Genomic DNA, 20,510 nt, shown 5'->3' with positions numbered 1-20,510 from the left:
TAACAGTATGCGTTTATTACGAGTTTACGTATGTATTTGCAAATGTGTGCTAACTAAACCCCTGTTATAAACGCACACTGTTAGGCAGGTTAATTCGGTTGTTAGCAAGCTGGCTGGCAAGTTGTCCAAGAACATTGTAATTTCAGCTCCCCTGCCCTGTTTGCTGAAAGTTTAGAAAAACTTTATAAATTCTTGACTTTGAACAGCTGTAGAGATTAGAGGGCCCCAGATAAACAGGTACATTTATGTAGGAGGATTTATTTAATCTCTGGCCAGTCACCTCACTGGGTATATGTAAGGTTTTACAACTACTTGAAGTTCCTTTTTATTAATGATGAATGTTCATGTCTGATTTCAGGTAATTGTGATTTGTGTGTCTGTTTTTCAAATTGTAATAAATAATTGGTAATTAGTTTAGTCCGGCCACACTCTGTCCCCTGAAAGGGGCACTTGGCATACTGTATGTTCTGACAGACAAATAATTCCTGATGCTTGGGGAAGGAAATGTGTATTTACCTGTAAGAGTGTAAAACGGGGTAGGGTTAAGTTAGGCTTCAGTATCAACTGGGAAAACTTTTTTTTTGGAAACTTAACTGCTTATTTTAGAGTACATTGGAATTTCTTTTGATCTGTACCAAGCAGCTTTGGAAATGCAATTTCTTACATCTGTCATTCTTTCCCAATCCTGGTTTGGAGACCTTTCCTGTCTAATTTGTGACTAAATGTATGCAGCTGGTACCTACTTCTGGCAGTCTGAATATAAACAATGTAACATGTAAACTGGCCTTGGCCTGTGCCTACAGCTTTGAATGCACATGGAAAAAAAAGGCACAATAAGAGGAAATATTTACAAAGTTGCTTGCTAAAAGAACTAATGTGTTTTAAAAGTATCACAAAAGCTTTTTCATAAGGTAAGGAATCATGTGCCTTCTACAATTAAGCAGCAATACCAGTGTGCTGTAAATCTGCCTTGCTAAGAAACTCATTGTGGTGCCAATGTATAATGCTAATAGCTGCAGTTCCACAGTTTCTTTTCTCTTCTTGTGTATTTTTGTTCTAAATGCACTACCTACTTACTGCACACTCCAGCTCTGCTCTGTGTCTTGCATGCACAGTTGTCACCAATCCACTTTCAAGCTAAGTGACACTTGACATCATCCAACCGGAGAAGAAGTTGTGAGTCCAGTCAGTTGTGGAAACACCCCCTGGCCTCAGTGTTATATTTTATTTATGGTTTACTTTTTCCCTGCAGTTGGATTTGTATGTAATAACATTTTTCTGTTTGTTCCCTATGTTATGCAGGATGGAGAAACACCATTGATTAAAGCCACAAAGATGAGAAACATTGAAATTGTAGAACTCTTACTGGATAAGGGAGCTAAGGTTTCCGCAATTGATAAGGTAAGAAAAACACCAGTCCAGCCCATGGTCAGGGAAATATTTGGGCATAGTACACATACGTGCATCAAACTGGAGCACCTATGTGCTAATTCCTAAAGCTACTTTGAGCCATTCCTGACTCCTGGAACAGGTGGAATCTTTTGAGGGCATTGCTTTGGTACTTAAAGAATATGTAAACCCAGCATTTCATATTCCTGGTATGTGATTGCTGTCTCAGGTACTTGTATGAAAAAGTATCCTGTTCTCTTTGTATTGCTTCCTTTGTGTGAAATCCCTGGTGTTCCTGCCAGGCCCCCTGTTTTCCTATGAAAAACTGACCATGCTAGGCATCTCAGCCTGTTCTCTATTGATCAGACTTGTCCTGGCATGCCCCCCTACAGAGCCATTCACTGGGAAGATCAGTATGTTCTCGCCCAGCTCTGTGAGCTCCTAATGCAGCTATGAGGAACAGAGGGTATGTGATCACTTATATAAAAATGGGATTAAAATTTGTATATAATGATTTTTATATGTATATACAAATATTTTGCCTTGCATTTCTATATTAAACGGAATGGGTTGTTTTGCAAGGTGAGGGTTCACATATTAGTTAGGTACTCAACTATTTTTGTGGCACAGTGAATTGACCTCAGGTCTATGTTGATGCCATTTGTTTTTTAACGTGTATGTATAGCCTAAAACTGTTGGCAATCACCCCAACAGGACACTGAGATAAAAAAAAAAACTGCTTCCCTTCTCTATACAGAATTAAATAAAAAAATGTTTTGGCTGTACATGCTTTACTGTTTCCTTCAGGGTGTATTGTATTTGCAAGGGACAAGGGAGCAGCCATCCTTGGTCATGGTTGTGCTGAACTACAGAAGAAAGGTAGCAGAGTTTGAGAATACATTATGCCTCAGACAATGCACTACACGTTAATTACTTATTGTATTACCATCCAACAGTCATTAATTTGCCAATCCCAAAAAAATTGATCAGAAGCCTGTCCTTAGCTGTAATTAAAGTTCTAATTTTTCAGGAAAGCACACATAACTTGGTACTATCATTTACTAGTGAAGAAATGTTGTCTAAAGTTCTTTAAAGCCCAAGTGTACCTTACTCATAAATTTGATCGTTTAAACCCAGGGGCTATAATAAATACATTATTGAGTTATACTTGCTGTTTGAACCTGCAGTTAAACAATTCCCAGTAACTGTTCCCAGTGCCCAATCTGTAGAGAGGACCGCTACTCTGATTGCTTCGATCTCTTGGCCATTGTTTGATACTCCCTATGGTTACTGGCAACTAGAGCTAGGCAATTAGTAAAGCTCCCACTCCCTACTGATTTGCTTATATTGCAGTCCAACACTCCTCTGTTGTGAGTCGCCAGAGGAGTGTTGGACTGCAATATATAGATGGATGCACTCACACAGAAAGTAATGCAGGCCATAGATGGATCGAAAATCGGCCGATTTTTCGGCCGAAAATAAAATCGGCCGATTTTCGGATCGTTAATGGGCTATTTGTTCGGCCGTTTTTTGGTATTTTGGCAGATTTTTTTTTATCGGTAAAGTTGGGAAAAAAAACGCCCGATTTTGCCGATCGGCCGATTTTCGCGGCAATGATGGGCAAATCGGCCGATTTTTTACCGATAAAAAATCTGCGCATGAGCAGTGACCTGCAAGAAGAAGAAGAGGATGATGAAGAAGAAGAGGATGATGATGAAGAAGAAGAGGATGATGAAGAAGAAGAAGAGGATGATGAAGAAGAAGAGGATGATGAAGAAGAAGAGGATGATGAAGAAGAAGAGGATGAGGATGATGAAGAGGATGAGGATGATGAAGATGAGGATGAGGATGATGATGAAGAAGAGGATGATGATGAAGAAGAGGATGATGATGAAGAAGAGGATGATGATGATGAAGAGGATGATGATGAAGAAGAAGAAGAGGATGAAGAAGAAGAAGAAGAGGATGATGATGATGAAGAAGAGGATGAGGATGATGAAGAAGAGGATGAGGATGATGATGATGAAGAGGATGATGATGATGATGATGAAGAGGATGATGAAGAAGAAGAAGAGGATGATGATGAAGAAGAAGAGGATGATGATGAAGAAGAAGAAGTTTTTCTCCCAGTCTATGGCCTGCATAAGAGTCTTCTCTGTAACTTCTTGCTCAGCCGCAGACTTTACAACAGCTGGTAGGGATTATTTAGCAGATAGAACAAAAAGTAAGAGTTGCTGAATAAGTAGTCTTTTTTTTTTTTTTTTTTTTTTTTCCAGTTCTCCTTAGTTGATCTATTGGATTTCTGAGGAAAGTACAATTGGGCTTTAACCCTCTCATTACTAGGCCATGTGCTCCACTTTTAAAGCACTAGTAAACCGAAGCTTGCAGGAAAAAAAAAGATATAATGTGCTAGTATGCATTGCATACTAGCACATTATAAAGGACTTGCCTTAAAACAAAACCCGGCAGCACCCGTACCCGCTGTAGAGGCTTCCATCTTCACCTGGTTTTTCTTCTGTGTTCGTGAGCTCCTGCCATCTGACTGGCCGAGCCACGATAATGTCACTCCTGCTCATGTGCGCTGATGTCTAGGGCCACAGCTCAGTGCTCTGAAGGAATGGCACAGGTATTCTGTTTCTTCAGAGAGCATTCACCAGCTGTAAAAAAACAAAACAAAATGAATATCTCCTAAACGGTGCATGTTTAATAGATATTTTACCTACAGGTAAGCTTTATTATAAGCTTATCTCTAGGTAAAAGATACAAAAGTGGGTTTACTTCCACCGCAGGTGGCCAGACCGTTTTTGCAATATTTCACTTTTTCTTTTAATTTTTCACTTGCAGCTTTAAAATAGTTTGAACAAAAAAAAAAAAGCACTGTCGTGTTTTGTAATGATGCACTGCAGCACATGTGTACAATGCATGCCATCGCTGGTGTGAACTAGCCCTTAGTGTGTGTGTGTGTCAGTGTGTGAGACCAGTTTTCACCAGCCGTGAGTACTTATGCAGCGGCAGAAGGGTGGACCTTAAAACCGAGCTGCAGCACTGAGATTGTGGTTTCAGCATAGTGACCAAGCTGGCACAGACAGTTCCCAATCATCTGTGACAGCCAATTACAATAGTCATATGATTGGGAAGACCACCTTTGTGTGCTGGCATTTAGAACCTCGTAAAGGGCAGCGCTAGCAAAGCATTAAGTCTAGGTTCATATCTATGTGCTCTGACAATGCAAGCTTGTTTTCATGTGCATTATATGCTCCTTGCCTTTGGGAAGCCCATTCTTCTGAATGGACTGCTCCATGTGTTGTGCTTCGCTGCAACACATATTAGCAGAGTGCATTGAGATGCCATTAACAATGAATTGTACTGCAGTGCACCAACATGAACATGTATTTTTGTGAGCTGCGGCAAAGTGTGCAGGGTCTTGAATGATTCCACAATGCACAGATGTAAATAGGGAATCATTTTTTCCTCATTTCTTTTACATTTTATTTCTACTTTATTTCTTACCACTGTAGCTCTTGTGAAATACCAGGGCTCTGAACAGACCCCTTGCCTGATATTTCACTTTTAACACAATCATCTTCTCTTTTACAACCACGTCTGCACACACGCACTGAACAGGAAGTGCTCTGTACAGAGTGATTCCTGTTTATTCTCAAAAGAAGAAATCGCAAACATGAATGACCATTCATGTATACTATCTCCGCATTAGTGAATGATCGGGTGTTCATTTTCACCAGCCCACATGTTAAAATGTGTACATGTAGTTCCACGTTATGTGGGGGCAGTAAAGGCTGACAAGTTTAAATGTTTTTTTTACGTTATCGAAGTGTCTAATAATGCAAGTGTGTGCACCGCTGCGCATTGTGATGTGCTTAATTGCAGTGGCATGTGGTGCTGTGTATTGCACTGTGTAAAAATTCAGACAGGTTACATTTTTATGCAACATATCACATTTCAGTGCAGTGTTATATGGTAAACGGAACATAGAAAACAATTGTCTTCTCTGTGTCTATGATTTGCGTCTGCATCAATCTACAAATCAACAGACATGGCGGATGCAAATCTGAAGACTGCACGTTACAAATTCTTGCAAAATCTTTTCTCATGTTATCATTTGCTTGTTGTTTTGATTTTCATTATTGGTTCAGGTTATTTATAGATGTAGTAACATGTAAGAATGAATGCTCTCGGGATCTGGTCATTTTTTTTTTTCAAAGAGAGATATACACTCACCTGCCACTTTATTAGGTACACCTGTACAGTCTCTTGGTTAAACAAATTGCTAATCAGCCAATCACATAGCAGCAACTCAATGCATTTAAGCATGTAGATGTGGTGAAGATGACTTGCTGAAGTTCAAACCGAGCATCAGAATGGGGAAGAAAGGAGATTTAAATGACTTTGAACTTGGCATGGTCGTTGATGCCAAACAGGTTGGTCTGAGTATTTCAAAAACTGCTGATCTGCTGGGATTTTCACACACAACCATCTCTAGGGTTTACAGAGAATGGTCCAAAAAAGAGAAAATATCCAATGAGCGGCAGTTGTGTGGTTGAAAATGCCTTGTTGAGGTCAGAGGAGAATGGGCAGATTGGTTGCTGACATTCAGATGAAGGGTCAGAATTTGGCGTAAACAACATGAAAGCATGGATTCATCCTGCCTGGTATCAACGGTTCAGGCTGGTGGTGGTGGTGTATTGGTGTGGGGGATATTCTCTTGTCACTAGCAAAGTGTACCTTATAAAGTGGCCTATGTATGTATGTATGTATGTATGTGTGTTTATATGTGTGTTTATATGTACGTGTGTATATAATATATGTGTGTGTGTGTGTATATATATATATATTTTATTTTTTGAATAACGCTTAATTGAGGAGTTTACAGTAGAAAGACAAAGCAGTTTGCATTTGGATCTGCATATGTGAAAAATTATGTGACAATGCGATATCAAGAAAAATTTTAATTCAGAGTTGCATTCTATATTAAAGGCTATGAGAGCGCTTTTGTTTATGGCATTATTTTTAGAGTCATTTTAGATACACTGGTAATTTTTTAACAAACATGCTTTCTTTCAGAAAGGAGACACTCCACTACATATTGCCATCAGAGGCAGAAGCCGGAAACTTGCAGAGTTGCTTCTTAGGAACCCAAAAGATGGCAGATTACTGTACAGGCCAAATAAGGCAGGAGAGACTCCATATAACATTGACTGCAGCCACCAGAAGAGCATACTTACCCAGATATTTGGAGCCAGTACGTATGGTTGTTTTGTTGGCTTGCATTAATATTATATACTATACCTATGTATAGTGAGCTGTCGTCAAAAAGTAGGCCTTTTATAAGCAGAATCCTATTCTAGCTGCAGTTGTGTGTTACTAAGGCTACATTGTGGTAAATAATAATTAGTCTCACAATGACTGTTTAATCTGTACACAGTCATTTTGGAGTATTTAGTAGACCTTTTCCCTAAAACAAATTATTTTAATGTTGTGTAAATGTTACTATTATTATTATAATACAGGATTTATATAGCGCCAACAGTTTTCTCAGCGCTTTACAATATAAAGGGAGACTATACAGCAACAATACAGTTCAATACAAGAAGGTTAGGAGGGCCCTGCTCCTTGGAGCTTACAATCTAAGATGGAGGGGCTGGTGGTACAAAGGTCAATAACTGTGGGGGATGAACTGATAGGAGAAATAGAAGATTTTGTTATTAGCTGAAGGCAGGATAGGCTTCCCTGAAGAGAGAGGTTTTCAGAGATCACCTTAAAGTGGGCATAGTAGGCGATAGATAGATTGGGGTAGAGAGTTCTACAGAATGGGGGAGGCTGTGGAGAAGTCCTGGAGACGAGCATGGGAGGAGGAGACAAGGGAGCTAGAGAGCAGGAGGTTGTGGGAGAAGCGGAGAGGACAGTTTGGGTGATATTTGGAGACAAGATTGGTGATGTAATTTGGGGCAGAGTTATAAATGGCTTTATATGTGATTGTTAATGTTTTGAATTTTATTCGTTGGGCAATGGGAAGCCAGTGGAGGGATTGGCAGAGAGGGGTGGCAGATATGGAATGGTTAGTAAGGTGGATGAGTGTGGCAGCAGCATTCATGATAGACTGAAGAGGGGATAGCCTGCGATTAGGTAGGCCAATGAGGAGGGAGTTACAATAGTCAAGGTGAGAGATAACAAGGGAGTGAATAAGTTGCTTAGTGGTTTCAGAGGTTAAAAACGGGCATATCTTGAAGATGTTGCAGAGGTCAAGTCTACAAGATTTGAACAGTGATTGGATTAGGGGCTTAAAGGACAAGTGGGAGTCCAGGACCACGCCTAGTACTCTGGCATGAGGGGAGGGACTGATGGTTGTATTATTGATCTTGATGGAGAAGTCAGGGGTGGGGGCACGGGCTGGAGGGAATAGAATGAGCTTTGTTTTAGAGAGATTTAGTTTGAGGAAGTGGAGTGACATCCATGCTGCTTTTGAGGAGGAGGGATGGTCAACAGTATCAAAAGCCACAGAGAGGTCAAGTAGTAAGAGTACGGAGTAGTGGCCATTGGTTTTAGCAGTAAATCATTGGTGAGTTTTAGTAGGGCAGTTTCAGTGGAGTGAAAGCCAGACTGTAAAGGGTCAAGAACGTTGTTGTCAGTGGTAGTAGCTCAGGCGATTGTAGACCAAGCATTCTAAGAGTTTAGAGGTAAACTGGAGCAGCGAGATGGGTCTTAAGTTGTTCAGGTTGGTGGGGTCCAGTGAGGGCTTTTTGTATTTCAATGGTTTTTATTAATTTTAAACAGTATAAAACAGAGGCAACAAAACACACCCACGCAGGGGCTATCAATTGCACCAATAAAAAAGGCATAATAGAGCAGACAACGCTCTAATTCCAATAAGGCAAAACGTATGCCCACGCAGGGGCTATCAATGGCACATAGGTTACAATAACATCAGTAAGACTCTGACTATCGCAACTAAAGACAGTTGTCCACTGTCACATCAAAACAAACAGAAAAGGAGAGAAGAAGAGCAGAGAAGAAAGGGAAAAAAAACAAAAAACAAAAAAACCCAAAGAGCAGGGGTCCACGAGCGCCAATACCAAACTCCATTACCTCCCCACACTGGCCGGGGGGGAGCGTGGGAAAGGCGTATTGCAACCACGGCTCCCATACTTTCAAAAATTTATGTTGAGAGTCGTTGCATATACTCGACATCTGTTCGTTGAGCATCATAGTAGTCATACGATCCCGCACCCCCTGGAAATGTACAAACGGACTCTTCCAGGCCTGAGCAATTGTCCTAGTAGCCGATAAAAACAAATAGGAAGCCAACCGCTGCTGACGAGCCAAGAGGCCCGGTATGGGGCAATGAAGCAAAGCATACCGAGCATCCCGGCGTATGGAGAGATGGAACAAAGTGAAAGGGAGGCCAAACACACGAGACCAAAAACGAACCAACCTCGGGCATGACCACCAGATATGCAGTACATCGCCACGATGGCCACAACCCCGAAAACATCGATCACAGTGAGGGCTTTTTAAGTATGGGAGTGATCTGTGCATGCTTTAGAGGGGAGGGGAAGGTGCCAGTAGAGATTGAAGATGTGAGTGAGGGAGCATAGGATAGAAGAAGAGGGTGACCGTAGTAGTTGTAAGGGAACAGGATCCAAGGGGCAGGTGGTAAGGTGGACTTCTGAGAAAACTTTAGTGACCTCTTCAGTAGTAGCAAGGTTAAAAGAGGAAAGTGTTGTGGGAGATTTAGTATAAGGTATGCTAAGTGGAATAGATGTCTGTGTAGTGGAGATGCCCCTATGAATTGCATCAGTCTTGTTTTTGAAATGATTGGCAATCTCATAAGCAGTGAGTGAGTTACTGGATGGAGGTGGAGAAAGTAGAGAGTTAAAAGTAGAGAAGAGACGAGGACTGGATGACAAGGTATTAATAAGAGTGACAAATTAGGCTTGTTTGGCAACATGGAGGGAGGAATTGTATTTTAAGAAAGCAGATTTATATAGGGTGGATGCTTATTGAGATTTGGTTTTACGCCACAATTGCTCCAGTGCACGACTATGTCTCTTAAGATTTCTGGTGTCAGTCTGCCAAGGTTGTAATGGTCGGGGACTGATACTTCGTGTAGTTAGAGAAGCAAGTGAGTATAATGTGGATGAAAGCAAAATGTTGGAGACAAAAGTGGCCAGGTCAGGGCAGGACAGGTGAGAGATTCTGTCATAGAGGTGGTCAGTTGCAGAGTGGAAAAGAGAAGGGTTAAAGTTGTGAAGGTTTCTGCGGGTAATTGTTTGCTGCTTGGAGGGATAGGTGTTTGAAGATGAGGACACTGTGAAGGTGATGATATTGTGATCAGAGAGAGGAAAGGGGGTGTTTGTGAGATTGTAGAGAGTGCAAAGACGGGAGAAAACAAGGTCTAATGTATTTCCATCAGAGTGAGTGGAGGACTGTATAGATTGTGTTAAGGCAAAAGATGATTTTAGGTTGAAGAGTTGGGATGTAGCCGGGTTGTTAACATTAATGGGGATGTTAAATTCTCCAAGAATGATAGTGGGTAGTTCAGAGGAGAGAAAGTAGGGTAGTCAGGCAGAGAAGTCATCAAAGCACAACACCGGTCCAGGAGGCCGATAGATCACTGCAATCCTCAGAGAAATGGGAGAAAACAGCCGAATGCAGCGAGTCTTTAAAAAAGAGGAAGATAGAGAAGGAAGGGTTAGGGAGGACTTGAAATGTGCTCAGTGGGGACAGCAGCAAACCAACGCCACCTCCTTTCCGACCACTGGGTCTGGGTGAGTGAGTCCAGTGGAGGCCTCTATAGGAAAGTGCTGCGGGAGAAGCAGAATCTGCTGCTTGGAGCCAGGTCTCTGTAATTGCTAGTAGGTTAAGGGAGCTGGAGACAAAAAGGTCATGGACAGAGGTGAGCTTATTACAGGCAGAGCGGGCATTCCAGAGTGCATATGAAAAAGGGAGGGTGTTTTTTTTTTTTTTGTTGTTTACATCCTTTCATCCAAGTAGTTCAGTGTCGCAATAATAACACTGTACTACTTTGGGGGGGGGGGTGATCAGGGATTTTTTATTTATTTTTTACACACTTTAATTGCTGTTACAATGATGATCATTGTAACAGTAATGCTGTGAACTGTCATGAATGAGTTTAATTCATAACAGCTGTGATTAGTAGTGATCTGTGATTGGCTACAGTTAATCACATGATACAGTGTGCTTTGATTGGCCCAGTTACGATGTGATAGCTGTGGGCCAATCACTGGTACAGGAAGCAGAGCTGTTCTGAATGAGATTCATTCATAACAGCTTTGTTGACATTGTGATCATGTGATTGCTTGGCGATCACATGATCCCCAAGCAACTTAAAGTGGCCCGGTGCTGGTGTCCGGTAGATACAGTGGTTTTGCTGAGCTCATGCTGGTCTCTCAGGAGGCGGAGGCAGCAGTGGGAGAATGTCTGTCTGTCTGTGGACGCACACAGCCCATCTCAGGAGCACGTGCGCATGAGTGCCCCCTTAGCAGCCATTTTGCTGAGGGAGCACTCTGAGGGGCAGACAGCACCAGTGGGGGACTCCAGAGAAGGAGCTAAGAGACCTCTCTGTGCAATATCATTGCAAAGAGCAGGTAAGTATGACTTTTTTATTTTTTTATTTTAAGACGAAAAAACTTATATTTGGAATCATTTTAAGCTTAAATTAGTACAAGCATTGTTTGTAGCTTGCACAAGGTGGCTGTTACCTGTTGGTGGGGAGCTTCTTATTTCAAGAGCACTTCCTCCCACATTGCACTGTTTAGAAAAATGTATGCAAGTGTACTGACATGGCTTATATTAATTTATGCAGTACAGAAGAGGGTAAGGGTCGGTAATAAAGTTTTGCAATGTGTAATTATTTGATTTCTTCTTTTTATGCCCTATTGCTTCTATCATCATATACTTCCCAAATTTAGACTAATAGCTGAATGGATCTTTTATAGCATTCCTTCTCCTTACACGAACTGTGTTTTATATGAGGCTATTTGTTTCCAGCCATGTTTAATCAGTCTCTTTTTTTTGACACAGGGCACCTTTCTCCTACTGAATCAGATGGCGATATGCTGGGTTATGATCTATACAGCAGTGCGCTGGCTGACATACTCAGTGAGCCCACCATGCAGCCTCCGATTTGTGTTGGACTCTATGCTCAGTGGGGAAGTGGAAAGTCATTTTTGCTTAAAAAGCTTGAAGGTAATGTGCCTGACAGGAGATCTGGAATCAGCTACACTTCAACTACCATAACAAACAGGGGAACGTGTTCTGTATAAACAAATGGTTAATTCTGTTTCTTAGCAATACTGAGTTGTGGACCTGTGTGTGTGGTGTGTTTTATTTTTTTTTTTGGCTCACAGCCACTCTGGAGAAGTATATACACTATTAAAGCCCAAAGGAAATGTCAGTTTAGATCCACTAAATACATTCCAAGTACATCATAACAAAAGGTGTACAAAGTTGATTTTTTCTTTTTTTTTCTTTTAAGAGTACAAAAGCCTGTACCCTGCCAGAATGCTATGGAAGAGGGCCCTTTTCTCTCTGGTTGAAAGCAGTGTTCTCTCTATAGAGATCTGGCACATTCCTGTCTCCCCCTGTTGGAGCAGAGCTAAAACTGTCCAATCAGCAGTAAGCATAAGCTTTCCTGATTTCCAACTATATATCTGGATAGTCACCAGCCTCTTCTGCAGCCACAGACTGTACTAATGCTGCTGGAAATTATTTAGCAGCCAGAACAACAAGTAAGATTTGCTCAGTAAGAATATTGTAGCTCCCCTGGATTGAACTATCAACTTTTTTGAGAAACTTTAAACTTTGTGATTGAATTGCTAAGGCTTGCTGTCAGCTGACATCAAAGAGCCAGTCCAGATTCTGCAGTAATGTCAGGATCCATCTGGATGCCTAATCGGCAGCTGGCTCAGCCTCTTAGTGTGCTGCAGAGAGCCAGGGACCGACAGTCCCTGCTCTGTGCTCAGAGCGGACCCGAGAACTGAGGGCAGGGCTTGACCAATTTTCTTTGAATCTAGGAGCCAGATAAAAAAAGTTAGGAGCCATTTTTTTGCTTTTAGCGTAGCGTGGGTTGTCAGTGCCCGGGAAAGGCAACTTTTGGGTGGCAAACTTCACTTGTTGTGATTTGCCACGCGACAATCATGACAAAACTGCACCACATATTGAAAATAATGGCACCTGAACTTGCGTTTTGCAGTCATAGTGATTCTGCCATGATTCCAAAACACCCAGGTGTGAATGGAGCCGCCCTGGTTCACACATATGCGATTCTGGATGCATTTTCAAACTCAGATTTGCACTACAGGCTAGATATTTGTTTCCATTGCATGCTATTACAAAAAGGTGCCTGTGCGAATTTGTAGCTGTGCGTTTCAGATTCGCAAGTGTTAGAATATAGTGGCATACAGAGGGAGATAAGTGTTCACATAGGATTGCTACTGACAGGAGTATTTGCCTTGAAGTCAGTGGGAGGCATTTTTTCATTGAAGGTAATGGGACGTGATTTTGCATTAAAGGCAATGATTAAGGCTCTCTGTATTCCCCCCCCCCTCAAACTGTCATGTACCTACCTCTGCCTAGAGCAGCTTTCTGTCTGGGTTCAACCTCTCCCAGGTCTCAGGCTGCTAAATAGTCTGGGAGTCCCTTCTGAGGGTCTTTTGGTGCATGCAGTGTTTCCTCTTTAGGAACGAAATCTTAAAGGTGAACTTGGTCTTTAAATATTTTTTTTTCAAGTAATACATAGCTGTAGTGAAGGGTATTTTGTTTATATCAGCATTGAATTCAGCTTTAGGCCTGGTTCACATCGATACGGCTCTGCATGCCACTTTTGTGCTTGCACAGCAACCCATTCATTTGAATAGTCTTCTGAGCCTGGGTTTCCTGCAAAAAAAAATGGTCCCTACACCTTTTTTTAAAATGCGGCCGCATGGAAATAGCATGGTGCTTTAGCACCATGATTTTCCACTTGCGGAAAACTGTTTTCTGAAAAGCAACGTGTTTTGTGTTGGCCACGTGTGGGTTTCGGAAATGTGTGCGATTGACATGCACTACCGCACCCACATATATGTGAACCTAGCCTTACATTGTGTAACATGGTATTGTATAAATGGGCCATTACATTGCATATCTGATGGTTTATTGTCCTGTATTGTTCTTTCTTCTCTTAGATGAAATGAAGACATTTGCCGGTCAGCAGATTGAGCCCCTCTTCCAGTTCTCTTGGCTCATTGTCTTCCTCATTTTGATGTTGTGTAGCACTGTTGGCTTGCTTCTTTCATTCAGTGTAGATGCCAAGCTGGGGATATCTGTGTCACTCAGCCTGCTGGCTGTCCTCTATATATTCTTCAGTAAGTTTCTACATTATTACTTTAGTTTTTTTTAGTTCTCGCGCTTCTGACTGCCTCTCACACAAGAAGAGGTTTACATTTTAGTTACAGTGCATAGCCGCTTCTTCTTTTCAATATGTTGTAGGTAAGCAAATCTAAAACTGAAATAATAAACACTGTTCGCATGATGCAGTAGGAATCCACCCCTTTGTCATCTCTGTCCTTTGCACTATCAGCCTGACAGAGCAGAGGTGGTGGGACAAATTTTTTTTAATGGTTTCAATTACTGCTCTGCATATTAGCTGCGCTAGTCATTGTAGGGGAATTAGGTAAAAGTTTTAAGTGTTATTTAGTGATTTCAACAGTCTTACACCCATAATGAAAACTGTATTTTCCCTTCTGAGGCTCTGTAATGCTCATATATTTCCTCCAAATCAGCTGACTTGTGATTGTATCTAAGGTTCTATAGTCCTTTCCTCAGGTATCCCATTTATGATGTTCTCCTCTGGTCAGTTGACTGTCTCTCTGCTTGGATTCAAATATCTGATCTGTACATTCTTTTTAAATAACAGGGTAATTGTTAGAAATTTTTGTTATCAATTTGATGACCTGCCAGATTCATGTTTAGTCAATTTCTTGTCTACCTGGCCTTTTTACCTTCCCTCCCTTGCCATCCCCACATTTTGACATTATGACATTGATTTGTTCACAGCATGAAGAGACAGTATAATCATTAAGGTGATGGTGAGAAGGGACTAAAGAAATCCAAGTCCTCCAGAGGAACCAGTCTGTAGAACAGTAGAGCCGCCTGTTCACATGCCTCATCCCATCACATATCCAAAAAATGAGGTTTACTACTCGTTTTAGGACAGTGAGAGAATCCATGCGGATCATTCCTTTACACTGCAATGGCCAAATGCACATCCAGATTTGCTGGTGTATAGTGCAAAATAGCCTAGTGTGTTATTATCATTATTACACAGGATTTATATAGCGCCAACAGTTTGCTCAGCGCTTTACAATATAACAGGAGACAATACAGTTCAATACAAGAGGGATTTGAGGGCCCTGCTCCTTGGAGCTTACAATCTAGGAGATTGGAGTGTTGGAGTCATTTATTCTAACTGCAGTATAAACATATTCATATTTAGCTAGTTCTTTTCATACCTTGTCCTGTTTTTTTAATTGATTACCTTTAATTGGAAAATCTGTTCAGAGTTCTCATAGATTTAAGCATGTAACTACATTACACCATATGCATCTATTTTCAGCTGCCGTGTATTTTGGTGGGCGACAAGAAGGAGAGAATTGGAACTGGGCTTGGGTGTTGAGCACCAGACTTGCGCGACATATCGGTTATCTAGAACTGCTTTTGAAACTGATGTTTGTGAACCCTCCAGAACTCCCAGAGCAGACCACAAAGGCTTTGCCTGTCAGGTACGATGATGATATTATAGGAATCAACAAATGCTTGTTTTCTAACTAAGCCCTGGTTTATACTGGATCCAACTTTGAAATTGTGAGAATTATTTTGAAGTTGCACAATTTCAAAACTTCATGTCAGTGCAACTTGGATGACATTTGTGCGACTTCATGCAGAGATGTCTATGCAAGTCCTGCCTGAAATCGCAAAAAATAGTTCAGTAACCTTTTTTTTTTTCAAATCAATGCGGCATCGCAAAGTCGGAGTCACACCAATTTGAACGGTTCCATTGCCGAAAATAGGGTGCGACTGGTCATGCAATTTCCAATTGTCAGATCTCATGACAAGCCGCATTGGTGTGAACCAGGGCTTTATCTAAATGCTTCTATGGAAGTCAAAAATAACTAGAAAAGCTACAATTTCTGGGGAAATTGTGTGAAGTGTTCTTGTCTCCACCAGTAGTCTACAACTGGAGTGGGCAGAGTAGCTTTTGTCACTCTGCTACCTGCTCACACACCTGGGTTCCTATGGCAACTCACTCTACAGCAAGGGCAGAGGAGTGGTTAAAAACAAACTGCTCCAACTTGCTCACTTCACTGGCAGTTTTCAACTTCAGATGGTTGTAACTTCAAACTATGGATCCTACAGTGAAGAGCTTTATATTGTGAGAATCACAAGACCCAGACCTACATTTTGATGCACAGTATGTCTCGGAAATATTAAAAATGAAGGCACAGTCGCAGTTTAGAAATTGCCCTTCTAGAGTGGAGTTTCAATGAATGTCAATAGGCGTCGTGAGTTGCAAACAAATGATCATATTGTGAAAACTATCAGGACTATGGCTTAGATGTGGACATTTGTAGTGGCAGCAGGGATAGCTGAACGTTTTGATATAAGATTTGTGTAGGTGGGCTTGAAAATGAGGGAGTGATGGCAGTTTAGAAATCATGTCCTGATTTTTCAGCTCACACTCTAGCTTTTGTCAGCTCCCACTCTAGTTTTGAACATTGCACCATTCATTCCTATGGGACCAATTTCACCACAAAAACGCAGATATTTCGTGAACCATTCGGCGAAACGTTCCACAAAGTAATAGCACACCAATCGGGAACAATCCGCACGTTTCGGTATATTACTATTACTATTGTCTATGCAGTGTAAAAACTGTGGGAGGAGTTAGGGTGGTAAATTTGGCTATAATAAGAATATATATGTGAGATAACAGTAAGTGGTTTTGCCATGCAAGAACTATTATCTATTATCTTGATCATAATGTGTAGTACTGAACCAGACTTATGATTTGTTTGGGTAACCGTTTATCTTGTACAGTACAGGACACAGGCTCAATATTCATAGACCCTGGGTTATAGGCTGGTACTGTCAGGTGATTGGGCACTGGCAAAGCTTTGAAAGATGCTTCCCCCTGTAACTCTACCCCACTCTGTGATTCCTCAGGTTTTTGCTAATTTCTCAAGGTGATGGACCTCTTCTCGCTTATGAAGGAATCACTTGTAGCCTAACTAGTTTTACTACTTTACTTTAAATTATCTGATCAACACTTCAACCAACTCCTCAGTCTTCTAATAATACAATAGATCTGCATCTGGATCATTGCACCCTCAGTAAAACCATACAAGCCATGTCTGGACCCGCACTATGGGAACTACCTGTAAAGTTGCTTTAGACACTGGATCTTGCATGCACACTCACCTTGGTAATTGGTGCAGCTTGTATAATTAGCCACATTGTGCTATGCTGGTACAGGGCCATGGTCCATCCTTATGGAACATAGACCATGAAGACTCTTTAGTGAGTATGCCCACCATGGCGGTTGAAGCCTGGACCCTCCTTATTGGGACCATTGACAATAACAGGTAAGACAGGTTCACCCTGTATGTCTGACTGTTACTGCAGCCTCCATGACACTATTATCATGTGTGTCCTGAATATTTTGCGTTTACATGGAATTGTCAAACTTGGAGCTAAAACTCAACCACTCAGTCTCAGGTGGATATCCAGGTATTACATCACACCACAGGTCACACACTTTACTTCCAATTCTGCCTAGAGCACTTTATAAGGTATTCAGGCCATTCTGTTTGCCAAAATATAAATAAAAACCCATGAGCAGTTAAATAGAATTAAAGTGTCAACTCAGTACAAAAAAAGGGATAAAAACAAAGACGCCCACACCTACACATACTCATATAAATGTGCCACAAAACAATAACTACATAATAGTGTTGTGCTTTTTTCCCCCCCACAGTAAAATGTGACTTCAAATATTCTTCCTAATAACATTGAATTAGTGAAAAGTACTATAAATGATATGCCAAAATAATAGTCAATCCTTGTTCATTATCCTTGCAAAAAAAACTTTTTCCTTCAATAATCCTTATCATTTTTTTTCGTATACAGTGCACCTCCACCATCAATAACACCAGCTGTGCCCTCACCTGAGATTTTTGGGCTCAGACATTCAGTGTTATTTGGAAGAATATTTGAAGTCACATTGTACTGTGGGGGGAAAAAAAAAACATGGCACTGTTATGTAGTTGTCATTCTGTCTGCCATTTTGACACAAGGACTTCATTACAGGATGTTTGGCATCCAGGTTACTACGCACTCTTCCTTGGACACATTTACCCCACTTCTGCACCATACTCCAAGAGTACTGCACAGGGAAGTACTCTCACCCATAGCAATGGCAGAAACCTGGTGCAAGGGAGCAATGATAAAAGCTCAGGCAAGCATTGTCCTGCTGAGTGCTCGCAGAACACTCAAACTCATAGGGACAGTTTTTCCCTTGCACCAGAACATGACCAGTGTCTGCATCCATTTCTAGCTTAATCTCAGGCATGTAACACATGGTCTGAATAAAGAAAAACAAACAGAGGGCGCACCGGCCCAGTGCATTACCTTTTAAAAATGTTTAATGAATGTAAATAATAAGTGTTCTACTCACAAATGATTAATAAATAAAAGACACATCATAAATGAACAGCTCTGAGGAAGAGGCTAGTCTTCGAAACGTGTCAACTTTTTGGATGTCCAGAGTTCTCACTACAGATAGACACGCAGTGTGAATTGGACAAACCTGTTCCTTTATGATGTGCCTTTTATTTATTGATCATTTGTTAGTATAATACTTATTAACATTCATTAAACATTTTTAAGGTAATGCACTAGGCCGGTGCGCCCTCTGTTTGTTTTTCTCTATTCAGTACTTTGGACTCCCCCGGTTCTTTGAGGGCAGCAAGGCGTGCGTATCCCAATAATTTCCATATGTGGTCTTAATGACATTGAGTCTATTCCCAAGCAAAGGAGTAACTGGGTTTTCCACTTCTGCACACATGCACCACATGGTCTATCTGACTAAGGCAGACTTTTCTGCCACTGTGACACAGCTCCATGGACAGCTAACAGCTTACAGCAGTCACTGTCCAGAGCTCAAAAAAGACAGGCTCCTTCTCCAGCTCCACTGTCTCGAAGTTCAATTCAGAAATGCCTGCCTTAGAAGAAACAGGCGCAGAAAGGAATGACAAGGAAACAAAGGCAATGTTGGAGGAGGCTACGGAAGACTTCTCTCCTCCCCAGGCTCCTATATACCTGATGTTATAGCTTCCATGTTGGCAATATGCTTGCCATTCTGGATTTGCTCACTTTTGCTGTGCACAGATGCCTTGCCATTTCTGTACTTGATTTTCCTCTGTCTTGCCATGCCCTTTTGAGTAAAAAGAGACCACCTAAATCTAAAAAAGATATTCCTTATTCTTAAACAAATAGAATGGGCTATATATGATGTTTGGGAGAATACAGAAAATACTTTAATGCCTCTGAGAATCATTGCTGAACTGTATCCTGTGGAAAGAGTTCACAAAAAAGTGGTCTGTTCCAGTAGTAGGACCCGACATCTAAGTCCTAAACAAGCAATTTGGTGAAGCTGAAATGAGGTGGATTTTTTTTTCTTGCATAATTAAAACGGTCCAGCTTGCAAGCAGAGCAGCTTTGTAGTAGTTGCCACTACTATAGCAAATTCCACTGTTATCCTGATCCTGTGCCGAGCGGCTGCCCTGCTGTTCAGTAACCTCCAGGCAGGGGCGTATTTACTGCGAGGCAAACAATGCGTTTGCCTAGGGTGGCATTTTTTCAGGGGGGCGGTGCGGTACTGCCCCCCCTCCCCCGGCCGAACTGACACAGGACACAGAGTGATCTGAGTGCTAGGACTGGGAGTGGCCAGACGCTCAGCTCTGCTCATTGTGTGTGCATTGGGGAGGCGTACCGAAGCAGGGTCCATTGGCAGGGGCACTGGAGTGGACAATGCACAAGCTGCACTGATCCGCAGCTCTGTCCCCGGCTGGCTCACAGCAGAGTCGCACTGAAGCCGCCTCCCTATCCTCCTCTGTCTACATGTACACGAGAGGAGGAGGTGGGAGAAGGAGAGACACTGCTGTGCATGACTGTGATGATCTGAGGTCTGTACCGATTTTCTTATATTGTTCCTGGGCAGAGGAGGGGGACAGAGTGACCGTGAAAGGGGATTTAAAAAAAAAGAGTGATTGGGGGTTTAAGAGGATATGTGCTGGGGGCACTTTGCTGGGGGCTCACTTGCTCAGGATTCCATTCACAGAATTCCTTGCATTTTTCTCAATTAATGCAAGGCGTTCTGATTTAGATGAGGTGGAGAGCCAGAGCGATGACACCACAATCTGCTTGTTGCAATCATAGATCCTAATTTTATTTGGCCAAGTAGTTAGCACTTTAACCTTGTACTGCTTTGGTTTGGTGTTCAGTAACCACTTTCTTTCTAGAATTTAACAGGACATTGACATATTTGTTACATATTTCTTCTAAAATCAAATGGCATACTGATAGACAAATTGACTTCTGTCCATAGAACCTCATTTATGTGTAGAGTCACTAGTTAGAAACTCCTTAGGCAGGGACTGATTTGAATAGCTGTATATACACAGGGTAAATATTAATTGGATAGTAACCTCTAAGGGAGTAACCATTGACATAATAGGAGTATATACATTTTGTGGCAGTGGGTTAACAGTGAAGCAGCACATTTTTCCATGCAATGATTACCCAAAAAATTCTACCGGACATTATGTCCTGTTGCTTTGAACATTGTTGATACAACATGATCACATTAGTTTAACCACTTAACAACCACACTATAGCTGATTGATGGCAATAGCGCGGTTGTCCAGTTCTGGGAGGGTGTCTTATGTCTTCCCAGAATGCACCCTTCCGCTCGCCTCCAGCGGCGCGCACCCGGTGCTGTCCGTGATCACTGTGTCCTACAGACACAACTGATCACATGATGGGGT

The 20,510-nt window shown here is 41.6% G+C and overlaps 1 protein-coding gene across 4 annotated transcripts in view; it reads left to right on the top strand.

The window, feature by feature from the left end:
- KIDINS220 (kinase D interacting substrate 220) overlaps positions 1-20,510 on the top strand; it is a 204,449-nt gene that overhangs the window by 47,108 nt on the left and 136,831 nt on the right. For all 4 annotated transcript variants that reach the window (XM_089672018.1, XM_089672017.1, XM_089672015.1 and 1 more), the window contains 5 exons: positions 1,303-1,401; positions 6,472-6,649; positions 11,452-11,616; positions 13,593-13,772; positions 15,023-15,188. In XM_089672018.1, the coding sequence (XP_089528144.1) occupies positions 1,303-1,401; positions 6,472-6,649; positions 11,452-11,616; positions 13,593-13,772; positions 15,023-15,188 (788 nt within the window). The remainder of the gene's footprint in view (positions 1-1,302; positions 1,402-6,471; positions 6,650-11,451; positions 11,617-13,592; positions 13,773-15,022; positions 15,189-20,510) is intronic.

The sequence above is a fragment of the Staurois parvus genome, unplaced genomic scaffold (assembly GCF_062004578.1).
Source record: "Staurois parvus isolate SC_StPar_1 unplaced genomic scaffold, SC_StPar_1.0 ptg000118l, whole genome shotgun sequence".
NCBI classification, from domain to species: Eukaryota; Metazoa; Chordata; class Amphibia; order Anura; family Ranidae; genus Staurois; species Staurois parvus.
Note: the sequence above shows the minus strand (reverse complement) of the source record. Positions and strands in the feature narration are given on the sequence as shown.